This window comes from Apium graveolens, chromosome 6 (genome assembly GCF_009905375.1).
Source record: "Apium graveolens cultivar Ventura chromosome 6, ASM990537v1, whole genome shotgun sequence".
NCBI classification, from domain to species: Eukaryota; Viridiplantae; Streptophyta; class Magnoliopsida; order Apiales; family Apiaceae; genus Apium; species Apium graveolens.
Window position 1 is genome coordinate 243,494,150 of NC_133652.1, and position 20,966 is coordinate 243,515,115.

Below are 20,966 nucleotides of genomic sequence, written 5' to 3' on the forward strand. Positions count from 1 at the left end.
AACGAGAAGTGAAGTATATTAGAATAAATAGAAAGGTACCATTATATGTAATTGTGAAAAAGGAATAAATAGAGGAAGTCATGTGATAGTTTTTAGCAAAACACGAGTGTTAGGTTGAATTTCTTAAACTATATTTTTCCAACTTCCCTGCTATTGTACCACATCGAGGATTAGGAAAAATGAATTCTTACTTTCCTTATTTAAGTTTGTATAGTTTTCTTAAATAGAACTATCCGCTTCGGTTGTTTCAACCAAGGAATTCGGTTAGTTTTTCTTAATCGCCAACTTAATTTCTTTATCTTATTTAGTAATTTGGTAATTATTAGTTCAGTTAGAAAATAAATAGGTTATATTAATAATAAAATTTATTTGCATTTTTGAATTATGTATTTAGGAAGAAAGATCGACAGTAAAATCAATTCGAAGTTCGGGATTCATAGAGAATAAATTAAGCGGTGCACTGTAAGTATATACTGTACTGATTCACTGTTGATATTTTAAATGATGATTTGAGTTTGACTAAGGCTTCACTGATGAAAAATGAGTATTCTTGCATTGATATTGATGAACTGATGACGATACTTCCTAATCGGAAGTAAAGCTAAACCGATTATTTAGTTGGCCGGGATCCCAACTTGATGAATTGATGAACCTGTCATGCTTGAATACTCAGTTTTAATCTTGTGAGAACTATATGATGAATTTTTGTTGACTGTAGTATCTTTCATGTCTCTTTATTCGAATATTTGTTTGCTGAACTTTGATTTCTCGGATAAACCTTAGTTGAATTCTACTATATATGCTTACTGAGCTTTCTGAGCTCACTCGTTTATGTCACTAACTTCCACATGAAAGAACTTTGGAGAAGGATGTTCAGGAAAGGATAAGTATGTGATGAACTAAGGCTTAGTAGACGATGAATGCGTGTAGTATCTTAATGAAAAATGCTTGTGTAATAGACTTTTGGTTGTATCGTGAACTTTGTTTGTAATACTTGGAATACTGTAAGAATTATATATTATTATTTAAGTTTAAGGTTGTGTAAGCATATATTGAGTTGATTGGTTTGGTTTGGCGTTCCCGGGTTCGGGTTTCTAAGGTCATCTCGGGGTCCGGGGCGTCACATGTGGCATCAGAGCTAAGGTTTAGAAATAGGATGAATATAGGATTTCGAATCGCGGGTAGTCCAATTGTAGGCCTAACGTACGTTTAGAAAATGCGTAGTCGTAATTCTTGAACATGGTCAATATAAGGTGTATGACGTGTGTATGACGTGTTTAGTACTCGATCGATCGTTATTATGATGTATATCATGATGTGTGTGGCATATATTCTGAATGAAGTAGGATTAATATTATATGTTGAATTGTAGGAGAAGATGTCTGATGGAAATTCTGATGGGACTGGATCTAGTGTATAAATTAGCCCTGAGATGTTGATTTTGGGAGAAATGAAGAATATGTTTAAGAGTCTAATGGAGGGGCGAACAACTGCGGATACTCCAGAAATAAATGGGGAACGTGTTGAAAATATGGAAAAAGAAGGCGAGAATAAGCGAAGGTGTACATACAAGGCTTTTAAGGATGCATATCCCCCGATTTTTAACGGAGAATTGGATCCACATGTTGCGAATGTATGGATTAAAGAAATGGAGAAAGTGATAGAGATATCGGAATGTTCAGAGGAGCAAAAGGTAAAATTTACAACACACACATTAAGGGGGGAAGCTGTATTTTGGTGGGATACGGTTAAACAGACTGAGGATTGTTCTAAAATGGCTTGGACAAGGTTTAAGGAATTGTTCTTTAATAAATATTTTCCTACATGTATGAAGAATGAGATGGAGATGAAGTTTCTAGGACTAAAGCAAGAAGGAATGTCCGTGTCGGAGTATCTCTCAAGATTCTTGGAACTTTCCAGGTTTGCTCCTCATCAGGTTGATACTGAAGCCAGAAAATGTCAGAGATTTCAAGAAGGGATGAAACCCCAAATTAGAGAGAAGGTGTCCTTGTTGGAGTTGGAACTATTTGATAAGTTGGTTGGGAAGGCGAGGATTGCAGAAAGGGACTATGAAGCTCGCACTCAATTCTTTAACAATAAGAAACGAGGAAGAGAGACAGAATTGAGTGTTAACTCAGGATTTAAGAAGGACAACAAGAAACTACATATAAGGAAGGAGAGTTTTCGGGGAAGTGATAAGAGGATCATCGCATCTGAGTGTAAGAAATGTGGACTGAAACATGGTGGTGATATTTGTTATCGAGCTGATGGGCTGTGTTACAATTGTGGAGAAAAGGGGCATATAGCTTCTCAATGTCCCAAGCCTAAAGTGATTTCTTGCTACAGTTACGGACAACCAGGTCATTTATTAAGGGACTGCCCACAAAAAGGAGTCAGGAAAGAAGTGGAAACTAAAGGAAATAGGACTTCTACAGCAAGACCTTTTCAACAATCAGCACCTAGGGTAGTGGCACGAACCTACGCAATGACAACTCAGAATGCCAAAAAATCTCATGATGTTATGTCAGGTACGCTTCAACTTTGTGCTCAAGATGTTCATGTGTTGTTTGATTCGGGGTCAACCCATTCTTTTGTGAATACAAAATATATGGATAAGTTAAATGTACCTGTGCAAAGTCTAGATAATGGATTTCTGGTAAAACTTCCAAACGGTAGAAATTTTTCGTAGATAAAATTTATCGAGATTGTCCCTTAATGATTGGTGAACAAACCTTCTTCGTGGATTTATTACCGTTAGAACCGAGGGACTTTGGAGTGATTCTGTGAATGGATTGGTTGTCGAAGTATAGGGCGAATCTAAATTGTTATAAGAAGCGAATATGTTTAACCGGATCGAACAAAAAGAAAGTATATTTCAAGGGAGATAGTGTAGAAAAACCCAGTGTTATGATATCAGTTTTAAAGGCTTGTAAGATGTTAAGAAAAGGTTGTGAAGGTTTTCTAGCATATGTTGTAGGGAATGAAGGAATTAAAAATAAAGTTAAGGATACACCTGTAGTCAGAGAGTTTTTAGATGTCTTTCCCGAAGAGTTACCAAATTTGCCCCCTGAAAGAGAAGTTGAGTTTGGGATTGAATTGATCCCGGATACCCAACCAGTATCGAAAGCACCATATAGAATGGCACCGACGGAATTAGCGGAACTTAAGGTACAATTACAAGTGTTGTTGGATAAAAAGTTTATTAGACCGAGTGTTTCTTCTTGGGGAGCACCAGTGTTGTTTGTGAAAAAGAAGGATGGTTCTCTAAGATTATGTATTGATTATAGAGAGCTAAATAAGTTGACAGTAAAGAATAAATATTTGTTACCATGAATAGACGATCTTTTTGATCAATTGCAAGGAGCCACTTACTTTTCAAAGATTGATTTGCGCTCAGGTTATCATCAGTTGAGAGTAAAGAAAGAAAGCATTCCATTGACGGCATTTAGGACTCGATACGGTCATTATGAATTTGTCGTGATGCCATTTGGGGTGACAAATGCACCGGCAGTATTTATGGATTTGATGAATCGAGTATTTAGGAATTATCTGGATAAGTTTGTAATTGTGTTTATCGATGATATTCTTATTTACTCGAGAATTGAGAAAGAACATGAAGAACATTTGAGGATGTTGTTACAAACTTTGAGAAAAGAACAGTTGTATGCTAAGTTTTCAAAATGTGAGTTTTGGTTAAGAATAGTAAGTTTTCTTGGACATGTAGTTTCGGAAGAAGGAATTTAAGTTGATCGTTCAAAGATTGAAGTAATTATGAATTGGGAGAGACCAAAGACTGTGACAAAAATTCGAAGTTTCTTAGGGTTGGCCGGATATTATAGAAAGTATGTTCAAAATTTCTCTAAGATAGCGGGACCATTAACGAATCTTACAAGGAAGGACGTTAAGTTTGTTTGGTCAGAAGAATGTGAGCAAAGTTTTGATGAGTTAAAGAAAAGACTAACGTCTGCCCCAGTACTTGGATTACCAGATGGAACTGAAGACTTTGTGATTTATAGTGATGCATCAAGAAAAGGTTTGGGGTGTGTGCTAATGCAATGCGGTAAGGTAATTGCTTATGCATCTCGACAATTAAGAAACCATGAGAATAACTATCCCACCCACGATCTGGAATTGGCTACAGTAGTTTTCGCTCTTAAGATTTGGAGACATTACTTGTATGGGGAAAAGTGCAAAATTTATACTGACCATCAGAGCTTAAAGTATATTTTCTCACAGAAGGATTTAAATATGAGACAGAGAAGATGGTTGGAGTTGTTGAAAGATTATAATTGTGAAATTTTATATCACCCCGGTACGACAAATGTTGTGGCTGATGTATTAAGTAGGAAACACGTAGGGAATTGTTCGAGTATTGAAGTGGAACCCATAAATCATAAGGAATTGGAAACATTTAGGATTGAATTTGTTAAGAAAGGAGAGGAAGAGAGTTTAGTGTATCAAATCGAGGTTAGACCCATCTTGTTAGAAAAGATAAAGGAAAGTCATAGACAAGATGAACGCTTAAAGGAGATTTGGAATAATTCAAATTCAGAATTAAGTAAAAAGGATTTTAGGAAAGGTAATGATGAAATCGTTAGGTTTCGGGATCAAATATGTGAGCCGTCTGACGTAGAAATTAAGAAAGAAATTTTGTCTGACGCTCATTCATCACCTTTTTCGTACATTCTGGATCTACGAAGATGTATAAGGACTTGAAAGAACATTTTTGGTGGCCTAAGATGAAGAGAGAAATTGCGGAGTATGTAGAAAGGTGTTTAATTTGTCAACAAGTAAAAGCATAACATCAAAGGCCTGGGGGATTATTACAGTCTTTACATGTCCCTGAGTGGAAATGGGAGCATATAACGATGGATTTTGTACTTGGTTTGCCAAAGTCACAAAAAGGAAATGATGGCATCTGGGTTATTGTGGATAGACTGACGAAGAGTGCATATTTTCTGGAAATTTTAGAATCATCACCATTAGAGAAATTAGCAAAATTATATATGCGGGAAATAGTTAGGTTGCATGGAGTACCTGTTTCAATTATTTCTGACAGAGATCCTAGATTTACGTCTAGGTTTTGGAATAGTTTTCAAGAAGAGATGGGTACTAAGTTAAGTATGAGCACGACGTTTCATCCTCAGACGGATGGGCAATAAGAGCGTACAATTCAAGTTTTGGAAGACATGTTAAGAGCTTGTGTATTGGACTTTAAAGGAAGTTGGGAAGAATATTTACCTTTAGTAGAATTTGCGTACAACAACAGTTTTTAAGCAACAATTGGAATGGCTCCATACGAGGCTCTTTATGGACATCGATGTAGAACGCCGTTATGTTGGGATGAAGTTGGAAAAAGAAAATTTTTAGGGCCTGAGTTAATTCGTGTAACTACCGAGAAAGTCAAGTTGATTCAACAAAGAATTTTAACGGCTCAAAGTAGACAAAAGAGTTATGCAGACAAGGATCGTCGAGAGGTGATGTTTAAGGAAGGAGACTTTTTATTTCTTAATATTTCTCCCTGAAAGGGCATTATGAGATTCGGGAAGAAAGGAAAATTAAGTCCACGTTATATTGGACCATTTGAGATTCTTAGACGGGTTGGAGAAGTAGCATGCGAGTTAGCATTACCACCGAGTTTAGGGCATATTCATAACATTTTTTATGTATCATATCTGAGGAAGTATATTCCAGATCCATCGCATATTATAGATTATGAACCGATAGAAATTCGAGAAAATATGCAGTATGAAGAATTTCCTGTTGAGATAATAGATCGGTGAGAACAGAAATTAAGAACTAAGGTGATACCTCTTGTGAAAGTGATTTGGAGAAACCATGAAATAGAGGAAGCAACTTGGAAACCCGAAGAGATGATGAAATCAAAATATCCCCACTTATTCAATAAGTCAGGTACGAATTGAGTTTAAATTTCGAGGACGAATTTAGTTTAAGGGAGGAATAATGTAATATCCCGACGAAATTATAATTAAGTAAAATAAATTTATGTGCTTATATTATTTTTACAAGTATTATGCATATTATAAAAATATTTGATTAAATTTTAAATTTTGTCTTGTGTATTGTTGGTTTGCTCGAATATGTCGAGCTCCCATAAAAAAATTAAAAGGGATACAGGCCGAAGTGATAGGACGAGGAAGAGGAATGACGGAAAGAGGAAAGGATGATAAGAGATAAGCGCTTAATAGGAATAGAAAGATGAAAATTTTAACTAAAGCACGCAAGCTAAAATAAATTAGCCCGCATCTTTTACTAGACAAAGCCTAGTAGGAAGGAACATTGCACTTGAAAGTGAAAATGTTGCCTTTGAAATAAAATTAGTAGTAGATCTCTTTTTATAGAGCAAGTATCTTGGTTAGTTCCACACCTTCTCGATGTGGGACTAAGTGGATGTAGACTAAAATCTATAATAGCTTTCAAGTCTAGTATGATTTTTAAGTTTGTTGCAAGTCCCATTATATAGAGTTGAGAGAAGATCTCTTGCAAAACCTTCCCGATGTGGGACAAAGAGAATTATTCAAAAGCAAAGCTACAAGTCATAGTTGGTTTATTTTGAAGTGTTGGCTTCATAGCCTTGGGTTTTATAAAGGAAGAGATATTACATCTTTTATATCCCATCAATGTGGGACTTGGTAAAGCCTAGTTAAACCTTAAAACTCTAATTTTTACTTGATTATGAGATATTTATCTATTTCTCTTTATATTAAAACTTTAAAACCAAATTTAATTGGCTATATTGAAGCCAAGAGAAAGTTTTAAGTTTTCTAAGTAGAAATTAAAGCGAAGTTGGGTTTATATAGGCATTGGAGGAAGGTTGGTCTCATTCTCTAATCAATGTGGGATATATGCATCTTAGGTAATAAAAAGGAGATCTCACAACCCACATCGGCAAGAGAAGAGAAGAAGACTGAGAATATATAGAAGAACTTGACCTTAAAATTTTAATAAGTAGAAGTAAGATTGATGAAGCTAATTTTGTGAGTTTTAAAAAGGTGCTTATATGTTCTAGATATTATGTTCCTTTCTTAACTTTTATTTTTTCCCTGCCTATCTTTGTACCACATTGAAAACGAGAAGTGAAGTATATTAGAATAAATAGAAAGGTACCATTATATGTAATTGTGAAAAAGGAATAAATAGAGGAAGTCATGTGATAGTTTTTTAGCAAAACACGAGTGTTAGGTTGAATTTCTTAAACTATATTTTTCCAACTTCCCTACTATTGTACCATATCGAGGATGTTGGAAAAATGAATCCTTATTTTCCTTATTTAAGTTTGTATAGTTTCCTTAAATAGAACTATCCGCTTCGGTTGTTTCAACCAAGGAATTCGGTTAGTTTTTCTTAATCTATTATTAGTTCAGTTAGAAAATAAATAGGTTATATTAATAATAAAATTTATATGCATTTTTGAATTATGTATTTAGGAAGAAAGATCGACAGTAAAATCAATTTGAAGTTCGGGATTTATAGAGAATAAATTAAGCGGTGCACTGTAAGTATATACTGTACCGATTCACTGTTGATATTTTAAATGATGATTTGAGTTTGACTAAGGCTTCTCTGATGAAAAATGAGTATTCTTGCATTGATATTGATGAACTGATGATGATACTTCCTAATCGGAAGTAAAGCTAAACCGGTTATTTAGCTGGCCGGGATCCCAACTTGATGAATTGATGAACCTGTCATGCTTGAATACTCAGTTTTAATCTTGTGAGAACTATATGATGAATTTTTGTTGACTGTAGTATCTTTCATGTCTCTTTATTCGAATATTTGTTTGCTGAACTTTGATTTCTCGGATAAACCTTAGTTAAATTCTACTATATATGCTTACTGAGCTTTCTGAGCCCACTCATTTATGTCACTAACTTCCACATGAAAGAACTTTGGAGAAGGATGTTCAGGAAATGATAAGTATGTGATGAACTAAGGCTTAGTATACGATGAATGCGTGTAGTATCTTAATGAAAAATGCTTGTGTAATAGACTTTTGGTTGTATCGTGAACTTTATTTGTAATATTTGGAATACTGTAAGAATTATATATTATTATTTAAGTTTAAGGTTGTGTAAGCATATATTGAGTTGATTGGTTTGGTTTGGCGTTCCCGGGTTCGGGTTTCTGAGGTCATCCCGGGGTCCGGGGCGTCACACGAACACCAGCTGGTGTGGTCCCCGCTGGGAATAAATGGGTATTTGTACGAAAACGAATTGAGAGTAATTAAATTGTAAGAAATAAAGCCTGGCTCGTAACCTAGGGATTCTCTCAAAGGCCTAGATTTGATTACCAGGAAACTTACTCTCCTGTGATGGATGGAGTTACTTTTCGTTTTCTTATGGGTATGGCTTGTATGAAAAAATTGGAAACACGTCTGATGGACGTTGTGACAGCCTACCTATATGGATCACTTGATAGTGATATCTATATGAAAATCCCTGAAGGATTAAAATTGGATGAGACTAAGACTCGTCATTTATACTCAGTTAAATTACAACGATCAATATATGGACTGAAACAATCTTGTCGTATGTGGTACAACAGCTTAGTGAATACCTATTAAATGATGGATATGTTAATGATAAAGTATATCCATGTGTGTTTATTAAAATATCTCAAACTGGTTTCGTTATTATTGATGTATATGTGGATGATTTGAATATTGTAAGTACTTCTGAAGATATTATTAATGCTGCTAATTATTTGAAAAATGAGTTTGAGATGAAAGATCTTGGAAAGACAAAGTTCTGTTTAGGTTTACAGGTGGAACACTTATCTTCAGGAATATTTGTTCATCAATCAACCTACACAGAAAAAGTTATTGATCGATTTTACATGGACAAAACTCATCATCTAACTACACCAATGGTGGTTCGGTCACTTGAAGTTGAAAATGATCCATTTCGTCCCAGAAAAGAAGATGATGATCAACTTGGACCAAAAGTTCCATATCTCAGTGCAATTGGCGCTCTTTGTACCTCGCAAACAACACACGACCTGATATTGCTTTTGCTGTGAATCTATTAGCAAGATTCAGTTCAAATCTAACTAAAAGACATTGGGATGAAATCAAACATATATTAAGATATCTTCGCGGGATAATTTTGGATTATTCTTTCCAAATAATTCGAAATCACATTTGGTTGGATATGCAGATGCTGGATACTTGTCAGATCCTCATGTTGGACGATCACAGACATGTTACTTATTCACATATTGCGGTACTGCTATCTCTTGGAAATCTACAAAACAGACCATGGCTGCAACTTCATCAAATCACGTAGAATTACTAGCAATCCATGAAGCAAGTAGGGAATGTGTCTGGCTACGATCCATAATTCAACATATTCAGCATTCATGTGGATTATCAAATGTTACAGACGGCCCCACTATTTTGATTGAAGATAATTCATCTTGCATTAAACAGTTAAAGGAAGGATATATCAAGGGAGATCGAACAAAACACATTTTACCAAAATTCTTCTACACTCACGAATTACAAGAGAATGGAAATATTGAGGTAGAACAAGTTCGATCATGTGATAACCTAGCGGATATATTTACAAAGCTATTACCGACATCAACATTTGAAAAGCTATGAAATAACATCGGAATGCGAAGATTGAAGAACATATTACATCAAGATGTCAATTTGTGAGATATTTTATTCAGGGGGAGACTATACTCTTTTCCTTCGTCAAAGTTTTTATCCCACCAGGTTTTTCCTTGCAAGGTTTTAACGAGTCAGTCAATCTTTGATATACTCACATTTGACAATCAAAGGGGAGTGTTATAATAATGATTGTCAAATCTTACTAAGGAAAACTCGCGATACTTATCAAGAAAGACTTAGTTTAATATTGGAAATTTATCACGAAAATTAAGATTTTGTTAACCTGACTAAGAAAACTTACCTAATAAGCATTTTTAGTATAGTTGATAAAACTCTACCATAAATATAAGTTCGAGATATCTCTCTTTCCTTCTCCATTTCTTACTCTATAGTTATAGTTTATTTATAACCCATACCAAATTTTTATTAACTTTTGCTAGATATATAAGCTTCTCAAGTAGATCAATAATATAAGATTCTTCTTATACAAACACTCCAACTCAAAAACCATCCCTTCTATGACAATGCACGTTTGGTGCATTGGTCATTCCCGCTGCAGTTTTGTCAAAAATTACAGTTGAATGTTATAATGTTTCGTTTCATCGTTTCGACAAAGTGAGAATGTTGAGGTTGAACTTCTGTTGCCATACTGAGCAGTCACCTTATAGTCACCTAAGAATCCGTAGAAGCTATATGAACCCTGCTCATTCGTCTGACTCTCAAAAGCTCCAGTTTGCCATTCATTCAACAGCTTGTCTACAACGTCGCCTGCTGGAAGATTATTAAAGTTATTGTCGGTAAGGCACATCTGGTAACACCCTTTTGGACTTAACGCTGTCCAGAGCATTATCCCTTTTACAGAAGGATGTGAAAAGCCTTCTCTTAGCACCTGCTCTAGATATAATGCCTGTTCAAGACGCAAAAATGGTGAGAAGCTGTGAAACACAAAAAGATAAAATTTCTGAAAAATTGATTTCCTACTTGAGTCTCGTGGTCTAATGTATTGCTGATATCAACTTCCGTAAGCCAAATGGGAAGGCCTAAGGTTGCAAATTTGTCCAATATCCCTCGCATAAGTGGAAGATTTGGCACTATAAAATGGCTCTCTAAGCCAATTCCATCCATTATTGCACCGCCACGCTTTAGTTCATTAATCTTTGTTATAAAATTGTCCACCGTGGAATTAACATCACTGCAAGTCTCAACTACATTATAATCATTCAAAAACAATGTTGCTAGTGGATCAGAACTATGCACTGTTTTGAAGAAATCCAAAGTGGCATTAGGCCCAAGCTTTTTATCGTAGAAATCATAATGAAGATTTTCATTATTGACATCCCAGTGAATGAAGTCGTTCCTGTATTTGCTCATTAAACTCTGTATTCTTGAGTTGACCGCTGATTGAAGATCTGAAGCTGTTAGATTATGGAGCCAGTTAGGAATATACCTTGGGTCCTCCCAGAATATATTATGACCTCTAACGGTGATTTGATTTGCTCTAATGAACTCTAGCATCTTATCTGCCAAGGTATAGTTGACCTGTCCTTGCTTTGCCTCTGTGGCGTACCATTTGAGTTCATTTTCAAATACTGCTGCATTGAATCGCTTAACAAACCATTTCTGCGTTGACAAAGCAAATTAGTAAAGCTTCAATGAGTCATTAATTGTTCATGTAAAAAACGATCCCAATTTAAGATTGTGTCACATTTAAATAATTATCATGACATTCTTACTTGATAAGGTGCGTTTCCAATAATGCTCTTGGCAATAGCTGATCCAAATGGAAAATCTCTTGAATTTTGTTCCACTTTAATTGTTGCTCCATGCAGCCTACCTCCTTGCTTATCTGACACATGAATAGTCACAGCGCGCTTCCTTTCCTAATAGCAATATATATGTCAAGCTGTTACGAATATAAAAGTTGCATGACTGTAGAGCTATCTATGTCCGCATTCTATGTAAGATTGATTCTCATACTCATATCAACTTCTTTTAAATAGCTATTTCAACTCCAATTTCAGAACTTACTGTGTTAATCTGGTACTGCTGATTGAATCTCCATTGCTCCTCTGTAAATGGTTGCAAAGAAGCACTTCTGACTTGTATATCAATGTCACGGGCATCCGAACTCTGTCAAAGCAGGACAAGATTGTACATTTCAGTATTTATTTCACCATTTCTTCCTATTTGTGCACAATGTTCCAAATAGTAAGTTCAAAGAACATAAGACTGCCAAGTACTAAATGCATTTTTGTATGTCAACATCAATCTACCTGAAAGTATATAAAAGCGCTATTATGTGATGACCTTGATACAAATCCACCCTTGAGAAATGACCAACAGCCACGCTTTGCCGACACAGATCCTATACAGCTATCATTTGTATTTTCTATCATTAATTTTGCTTTTATTGATGCTGACTCTGCAGCATCAATCTTCACCCAAACTGTTCATCACATTGAAATATGAGGATAATTGTAACAAAAAAAAGTTCAGAATCAGAGCAATTGTAACAAGTGTCAGATCTTAAGCAAAGGCTAAAATTTTGTACCCAAGTTTTTTTCTCAAAATGTGACCTTAAAAATTTCGATGAGCAATAAATTCCAGAAAGTTGCTAATGGTTTTAACTGGTCAAGAATTACATTTATCGACCAAAACCAAAATGCGCCTAGCATGTTTTTCTCGAATTAGGTATGTGAAGGATAAGTTGTACTCAATCTTGCCTCTACTTGTCTGAGGTAACTCTTATTTCTTGCATATATTTTGCAGAGTTCTGGAAGAGTCAAAATTTGTAGTTCATAAAAAATTTCAATTTTTTCCAAAATTGATAAGTATTACCTTATTTACAAAAATCACTCACTGAAGTTCACCAATTACATGTCACTACTAAAACATTGAAAATAATTTCTCAAGTATATCAAATTTGCACCAGGTGAGCGCGATGAGATATCTCAAGTGGTTAAGAGCTTATCTCTTGTCGTCCCTGGATTCGATTTTCGCTCACCCCCGAAATTGAAATTTGTTAGGACAGATATTCAATTGTAAGGAATATAAGTCAAATTAGTCAAAAAAAAATTTACACCAGGTTTGTCAACAATTGCTATATTAAGAACAAACTCCAGGTTTGATTAAATTATACAAAATTACAGCTATATATCTGAACAAGGAGAATCTAGAGCGCATTGTATTTTCTGAACACCATGTAATGACAGCAATTGGCTACTAAAACAAAGAAATGGAATACAAATTTAGCTTTCACAATTTAATAAAAATAAACTTGTAAAAAAAATAAAAATACAAAACGTAGTCTTTAATTAGTGCATTATAAATTTAAAAGTTATAACAGATAGTACGAATTAATGAAGTTACCCGAAAAGGTGTAAATGGTGGCTTGAGTGACATTGTGCAGGACAAATGCAGGTGAAAATAAAACGCCTGCATCGTCTCCGGTGGGCCTTCGAGAGTAGAAAGCCTTTTCTCCGATAACGCCACCGCCATAAAGAGGATCCTCCGGTTGCAGTTTGCACTGTTCATGAAAACATTAAACACAAAGAGAAAGAGAAGAGACCATCTTATTCTACAGTCAAATAACACATTAAAAATGACAGAAGTGTAATTTTATTTTCTACATTTGGTACCTCAGTGTAAGCAGAGAAATCATAGAGTGGCCCATCTGCAGAAAAAGAGTCAAAAAATCATAATAATTGAAAATCTGTAGACTTGTGTGCATGTGTGTGTGTGACTGTGTGATAGATAGAGGGAAGAACCATAAGAAGAAGCCAAGCAAATCCATGTGAAAAGGAGAACCAATATGCTTTGTGTTTTCATTTGTTTATGTATTTATCAGCTCAAATGTTATTTCTATAAAATATAGAGAGGAAAACAGCTAAACAAAACTTGGAATCCTGGAGGAAGTCAGAGAGAGCTGTACATGCATTTATAGACATTGGTTTTGCTGTTTAGCCCAGGCTGATTCTAAATTTTAAATAAGTCAAAGTAAAAGAATGGGCTTAAAGGTCTGCCGATTATCTTTATATTGATTTTATCAAAATTTACTGTTAATTTTTTTTAACAAAATTTCAAATAATGATTTAATGAGGAAGATTATTACTTTATTTTAGAAATGTGCCTTAGTAATGGAAACAAATACAAGAAAAGATTTAAACATAAGAAAACATGAAGGAAATCAGTGTGTCTCTACATAAAAAAATATGAAGGAAATCAATCAATCTGTCTCTCTAAATGAGAAAACAGAGTAATTAAAAATTTTAAAACCGATATCTAAACTTTCGTCGTTATATTTTGAATGGGGATTGATGATGTTTCCTTGGTATGTTTATTGAAAAGTGCATACAAACAACATTTAATTTATTATGATATAAAGAGGGTTCATGGCAATAACTTCTCTTAGTAAATCTACCTGAGAAATACTAAACATTCCCAAATGGATAATTTTCCATAAATAAAATGACCCTCCATGCATTACTACAAATCTCGCAAATAAAGAGATTTCAATGTATGATTTCATGACACTTTTGACCGAGAAAGCAAGGACAACATTACAATGAAACAGCACCTAGTTAACTTTAGTAGAAATGTATTGGCCTTTCTTTTACGGTTAATGTATGGGGCTTTTACTACTCTATCTAATAATTATATAAGAAGAGGAATTATGTCTGTCATGTTCACTAAATAAAGGAGACAACAAACGAAAGGGGGTGGGCGGCAGTATCACAAGATCAATAGTTCCTCCCATCTCAACAACTTGTGCTGCTCACATGCACACTAACCCCTTCATTTTTTCACTTCTTCTTCTATTATAAGCCCCTGTTTCACCTTGCATTGTATAGTACACATCTATAGTTTCTTTTCATTTATTGTATTGTACACATCTTTTGAGTGGTGGCATGTGCTTTTTCTTTGATCAATCAAACCACAAATTTAATCAACCATTTTTAGTGCAACCACAAGATTCCCACGAGGATATGAAATACAGTCTTAGTAACATAAACTAGCAGTCGTTGATAGTTCGTTTCGTTGCATGTTTTGTACTAGAACTGCATCTCCGGAAAAAGAACCCTTCAATGAAGGTAGCTAGTCCGTGACATTTGGCATCTTATGTACCAACAAGAAGATGCTAGAGACTTGGGACCTATATGCTTTCTATTGAGTAAGCATGCTGCATGCGTACATTTTTCTCTGCAAAATTAATTAAATTAAACATATAAATAAATATTCATGCCCATGACTCTATTCAACTCTGGGGACTAAAAAACATACTCGCAACATATACTATAGATTTAAGTCCAGAAGTCTGCAAAAATATGTTACAGCCATCCTTCATGTGGAAGCAAAATCATCACAATCCTAGCTTCTGTTTTACTCTTCTATTGTAGGCTTTGCTTCAGCCTGAGCGCTTGTACAATTCATGATATCAATTGCCTGCATTACTTCGTGCCTGCTTAGGGACCGCATGTGTGCATCAACCTTTCAATAGCAGGGTTGCAACAATTGGGGCTTTTCAATCTTAGTAATAGTCATAATTTTGTGTAATTGAGGATCTTAGCATCTGGAAATAGCCAGCTTATGTGCAGGCATTCTAATTTCTACCAACTTCAAAAACATTTAGGCTCACTCACTTTTTTTGACTTCGGATGGATAACTACTCATACAATGCCGACGCAGAACTTGTGATTAACTGGTACAGGAATAATACCATTTTTTACTTCATTGTGTAAGCAAGGCAATATTGCAATTGGGTTAAATATCAAGATAGTCATCACTTAACTCAAGCACATATATTAGTTTCATTATCAAACTTAAAAGTATATCATTTAAATTACTAAAGTGATAATAAATATCAAATTGATATCTCAAAATGAATTAAAAATTATTTTATGAAATTTTATACATTTTTCTTGAATTCTATTACAACCAAATAAAAATGTATGAATTCTAGTATTTTCGATAATATAGTGATATTTTTAAAAATTAATCTACTATTTATTTTTAATTTTTTAGTTACATTTTTTGATATAAATAAAAATAATTAGTACATAAATTTTCAAAAATCTCACTATATCATCTGAAATACTAGGAATTCATAACTTTTCACTTGGTTGTAATTGAATCCAAGAGAAATATATAGAATGTCATAAAAATAATTTTTGATTCTTGAGCACCTATTTTGAAGTATTTGTTTGATATTTATTATGACTTTAGTGATTCAAATGATATCCTGTTAGATTTGATGATGAAACTGATATATGGTCTTCAGTTGAGTTGAGTGACTACTTTGATATTTAACTCGATTGCAATTTACAAGTACAGAGGACTTGCAATTTAACGCTAGTAAACCCATGGAACAAAAACATACATCGTCTAAGCAGATAAACAGCCACCCCGTAAACCTTTGGGAAACTTCCAATCAATCATTCAAAGATAATCCTTTTACTAAGAGGTAGAGGTCCTTGGCAACTTTGGTCATGACGAAGATGAAATAAACGGCTTCTTTGATTTCTTGCTAGTGTATATCTTTGAGTAAACACCTTTCGTTTTAATAGCCAGTAAAACATCCAAACCAAAACCAACTACACATGCAATAGCCATAACAATAAACACTAGCCTGTAACAGTGAGCACCCAGGCATGTGTTTCCGCCTCCTGCTGTTTTTGTAGCCTGTGAATCGTACAAAAAACCAGCCAGCAAACCAGAGAAAAGGAACGAGCCCAATGGCAGGTTGAGGATTAGAATATTGTAAATTATACCGTAATATTTTAGGCCAAATAATTCAGAAGCAGTTGGAACTGTGACAGCAACACGAACTCCATAGCATATCCCCACGACTATTGAGCCAATGTAAAGTGAACCAGGCAAAGCCAAAGCCATGATGATGTATCCTACAGCCATTAGAATTTGAGAAGCTGCATTCCAAGTGGGCCTTGGATGTCCAGCTTTCCTGCAGCCATTTATTTATTATTCAGTGATTAGCAAATTAGCTAAGAAAACTAAATGCATGGTTTCTTTCCATTCCTTGACAATCTCTTACAGCACATTTACAAATCATATCATTGAAATCCTAGATACATAAATTGGCTGGACAATAACAAAAAAGAAATGTTCCAAGTAAATCCATTGAGAGAACATAATCGATAATGAGCCACCAGCACCAGTCCTTAGGAGTGTCCATAAGGGCTTTATAATTTCTCAACATTTTTCTGACATTACTACATAGCATTTAAACTGGAAGTGCTGGACTAGCATAGTCCACTTAATGTTGTCTCTTAAGTCTCACCAAGGAAGCAGAGGGTAATGAGCCTAATCCTAGTTATTAACATATGTAAATTAGAATTAATGTGGTCTTCAAACTAAAGTTTTGATTTCAGTAAACCCTATCACAGTCTACCTTTAGCCCCTGTTTGGTTGGAATAGAATCGAGGGGAGGGGAGGGGAGGGGAGGGGAGGGGAGGGGAGGGGAGGGGAGGGTTCCTACAATAAAAAATGTGTTTGGTTCATATTTTAAGAGGGGAGGGGAGGGAAATGAAGTGGTCCAAAATCCCTTATGAGTCTTATTTTGTTTCCTCCCAATTTGGGGTTTTTTGGAGGGGAGAAATTTTATTGACAAAAATGACCTTACACCTTCTTAACACTTACATATATTCTAAAGGACTTATGTGTAATTTTAATTATAAACCCCTCCCTTCCCCTCCTGTACCAAACATAAAAATGAATTAATTCCTCTCCCCTCCCTTCCTTCAACCAAATAGAATTAATATTATATCCCTCCCCTTCCCTTCCCTCTATTAAAATTCCTCTCCTCCCCTCCGTTGAACCAAACACAGCGTTAGATAGGCTCTCAAAACAAAAACTATACTTATTGAGAAATAACTGTTAGATGTATATTCCTGTTATGGCTTATACATAGCATTAAAGATTTGATTTTTGCTTAAAAGGACCAACAATAAATTTGTGTAAAGATCCATTCTAATTTTTGGCCCATCAATTCTCATTTAGTTGGTTAGCCTTGCACACATCACTGACCCCAAAACAATTTCAAAGCCAAAATTTTTAAATGAAACAAATACTTTCTGTTTAGCTTTTTGCCTTCCATTGAAACTAAAAACTAAAAAGACATGCCAACTCCACAGACCCACTGTAACAAATTTTCAAAAAGTAAAACAAGGTGGCACTCAGACTCAGTTCCCATAAAAATGAAAATAAAGAAATAAGAAGGATACCATTCTCACCTATATTTTAATGATAATTTATTCTTCATGGGTACTTGTACAAGAAAACTGCCTAGCTCGTCGCTTTAACTCACGTAATCTAAATTTTTTTTGAACATTATCGTGTAAAATAATCATCTGGCTTCAGATGCAGCTTAAAACATTGCAAGTTTATGCTATCAGATCCTAATCATACGATTCTAAGATTTTTTGCGTCAGTCTACATCTGCTAGGAATATAACCACATACTCTGTACTTAAACGTCATGCTATTCTAAGATTTCAGGTACTTTTTAAGACAATAAAAAGCTTGAAAAAAAGGTTACAGAACTTAACCACATAAATTTGTGTTTACTTCAACGTCAAGCTTCATAAGATTTTAGGTACTTTAACGACAATAAGAAGCCTGAAGAAAAGGTTAAAGAACTTACTTGATAAAGTACTCTGAGATTAAACCTGAAAAAATGCGTCCAAAAAATCCCCATATGCTTGTTAAAGAAACAAACATTGAGACATCTCCATATCCAAGAGCCAAACCAATTTGTCCCATGTTATTCATCACTGCCAATCCGGTCCCTACTCCACAAAGGAATGAGAAAAACAAGATCCAGAAATCCACTGTTTTTAAGGCCTCAACTATTGTGTGATCTTCCCCAATCACTGGTTTCCTTTCCACGTCCTTCTTTAGCTCTTTAACAACACTGGTCTCCAATTTATTCTCAGCCTCCGGCTGTCTATCTTCAACTAAAAGCGGCTCCACTATGTGATATTCTGTGTCTAAACTTTCTGCCCGAGTGCGTACCAAATTTTGTAAGAGAAGGTACATAGGAACAGACAACGGAGAAGCTATAAGAAGTAGAAGTATAACAGCAAATGCTTGAGATAAAGATCTCCCATGTTCCCCGGTAACATCATATACTAGCAGATAGACAGCTATTATTACTGCAACAACATTGAAGATTTTAAAATATTTTGCTTCTTGCTTTTCTTCATTAGAGTTGGATGATGGTGGGATTTCACGAAGAAAGAGGATAGCAGTAAAACAAACAAGCACAGGGACAATTGCTAACATTAGAAGAAAAGTTGCAGGATCATCGGAGAACAAAGCAGTACAGAGATCCGTAAAAATGGCTGTGCTTAAACCAACATACCCTTTCAAAATCCCTGATACCGGACCCCTATTTTTTCTGAAGTTCCGGATACATGTAACTAGAACTGCTGTATTCATCCATGTTGTGCTGTTCCCTCCCATGCATAAGAATATGCACATCTACATTTAATATACATAGATTTAGATAGCCATTAGATTAGCCACTTAGTAACTACATCATGATTAATGGATCTTGCTACAAATAATAAATATCAATTATTATCATTATAACAACTTCACAAAACTCCTTGTTGAAAAAACACACCAAGTCTTTTCATATCTGTCACAGATTATTTTAGAAAATTAGGAAAATTCCTATATCAGAGGCGGAACCATGACCAGAAATTTTTCTTTAGGTGGGATGGGAACCTAGTAAATAATGGGGGAGACATCACCATTTTTTTAGTTCACGGGGGTACTATATTTTTTCAATATTTCAATGGCGAGAAAACGTCAAAATTTCTTTTAGAAGGGACTCGATTCCCCGCTGTCCCTTACCAGATCAAAAAACGTCAAATCTTCTTTTAGAGGGGACACGATTCCTCGGTGCCCCTTACTGCCTGCCCTGCATATTAGGAGTAATATGAAATGTAAAAACAAGTTTGAAATTTCACATGCTATATAAAATTCCCAAACTATCACAACTTAGAGAGCCACTTATCAGGATAATCAATCTAAGTAGGCCCAAGCATCACACACGCACACACAAATCTTGCACATCACGTATGCTTTCCATGTGATTTTCTTTTCCTATAATGCACACTGCTCCAACGTATATTACCCGTCACGCAAACAACCAAACACAAAAAATGCACATTTCCTGGCCATATATGGCCATTTTTTTTTCCATAATACACTTTGCTTGAATGCATAGTGATAGTAGTGTCACAAAAGTAGTATTACAAGGAAAAAAGGCACAACTCAGATTGCCAGATATATGGGTGATACCTTGGGCTGTTTAAATTGTCAAATATGTAGTATCATAAACCAACACCTTATATATATAAAAAAGGAGCCATTAGCCATTAGTAGGAATACAAAACAGGGTGTATTACTAATCCAATCAATGCATGAGATTGAGGTTTCATTAGCCATTAGTAGGAATACAAAACAGGGCGTGTTACTAATCCAAACGTCAATGCACGAGATTGAGGTTCCGATTACCGTTAATCGAAGACTCAAAAATATTGCAACTGATTTGTATACAAACAAAATTAAAAAAAAATACAGATACAAGGTTGCTACAGCTTTACCAGCCAATAAGGAAGCGGTTGAACACGGTGGCTTACAACAAGCCACTGAACCCCATAACCAACAAACCCTTCAACAGAACCAATAAGAAGTAACACTTGAGGAGACCACCGGTCGGAACAAAGTCCGGAGAGTACACCAAAGGCTTTTCCGACGTCTTTAGCAACGGAGAGATTGTTAAGTTGAAGTTGAGTTAGAGACATCAAAGATTTTAAAGCGTCGGAATAGTTTGAAAACGTGTAGTTGTTGCCGGATACTGCTTGCACCCAAACGGCGGTCACGAAGCCCAGCCATTTTCCGGCGGGAGATATCGGAGAGTAATCCAAGCCCATTTTGTGTCTATCCTTTTTTTTTAATTCGGGTTGAGGGTTTGATTCTGTTTTGTTAATATAGAAAAAGGTGGCGCTTGGGGTGACTATTGTTTCTGGAGCGTGACACGTGTTGTATGTACCCGCATTGTTTTCGTATTAATAAAAAATTATGGGAAATGTTAAATCCAGAAAGTGAGTCAAAACACCAAACTACCCTCCCGTTAATAGCTGGTTCATGGGGTGACTTATTATGTGCGTATAGAGATATCTGTCTTTTCACTTTTTAATTGTTCCGAGAACTAAAAATCAGTTTTTGATTTAACATTATATCCTATATATAAAATAGATAACTAATTAACAAATTGAACTATAAATATATATTCTTAAATGATA

The 20,966-nt window shown here is 35.1% G+C and overlaps 3 protein-coding genes across 3 annotated transcripts; 1 reads left to right on the forward strand and 2 right to left on the reverse strand.

The window, feature by feature from the left end:
- The first annotated feature begins 1,450 nt into the window (after positions 1 to 1,450).
- LOC141665836 (uncharacterized) lies at positions 1,451 to 2,689 on the forward strand. Its single transcript, XM_074471822.1, has one exon. The coding sequence runs from the start codon at positions 1,451 to 1,453 to the stop codon at positions 2,687 to 2,689; it is 1,239 nt and encodes a 412-aa protein (XP_074327923.1).
- A 7,389-nt stretch (positions 2,690 to 10,078) lies between these two features.
- On the reverse strand, positions 10,079 to 13,577 carry LOC141663754 (endo-1,4-beta-xylanase 4). The gene is made up of 8 exons (XM_074469565.1): positions 13,405 to 13,577; positions 13,276 to 13,310; positions 13,007 to 13,163; positions 11,911 to 12,083; positions 11,666 to 11,767; positions 11,371 to 11,517; positions 10,619 to 11,257; positions 10,079 to 10,544 (listed from the first exon to the last, which is right to left on the reverse strand). Exons 1-8 carry the CDS (start codon positions 13,463 to 13,465, stop codon positions 10,209 to 10,211), a joined length of 1,650 nt encoding a protein of 549 aa, XP_074325666.1. The 5' UTR covers positions 13,466 to 13,577; the 3' UTR covers positions 10,079 to 10,208.
- A 2,306-nt stretch (positions 13,578 to 15,883) lies between these two features.
- Positions 15,884 to 20,729, reverse strand: LOC141663973 (protein NUCLEAR FUSION DEFECTIVE 4-like). Its single transcript, XM_074469822.1, has 3 exons — positions 20,265 to 20,729; positions 18,293 to 19,131; positions 15,884 to 16,595 (listed from the first exon to the last, which is right to left on the reverse strand). The coding sequence occupies exons 1-3, from the start codon at positions 20,592 to 20,594 to the stop codon at positions 16,121 to 16,123; spliced, it is 1,644 nt and encodes a 547-aa protein (XP_074325923.1). The 5' UTR covers positions 20,595 to 20,729; the 3' UTR covers positions 15,884 to 16,120.
- Positions 20,730 to 20,966: the final 237 nt, after the last annotated feature.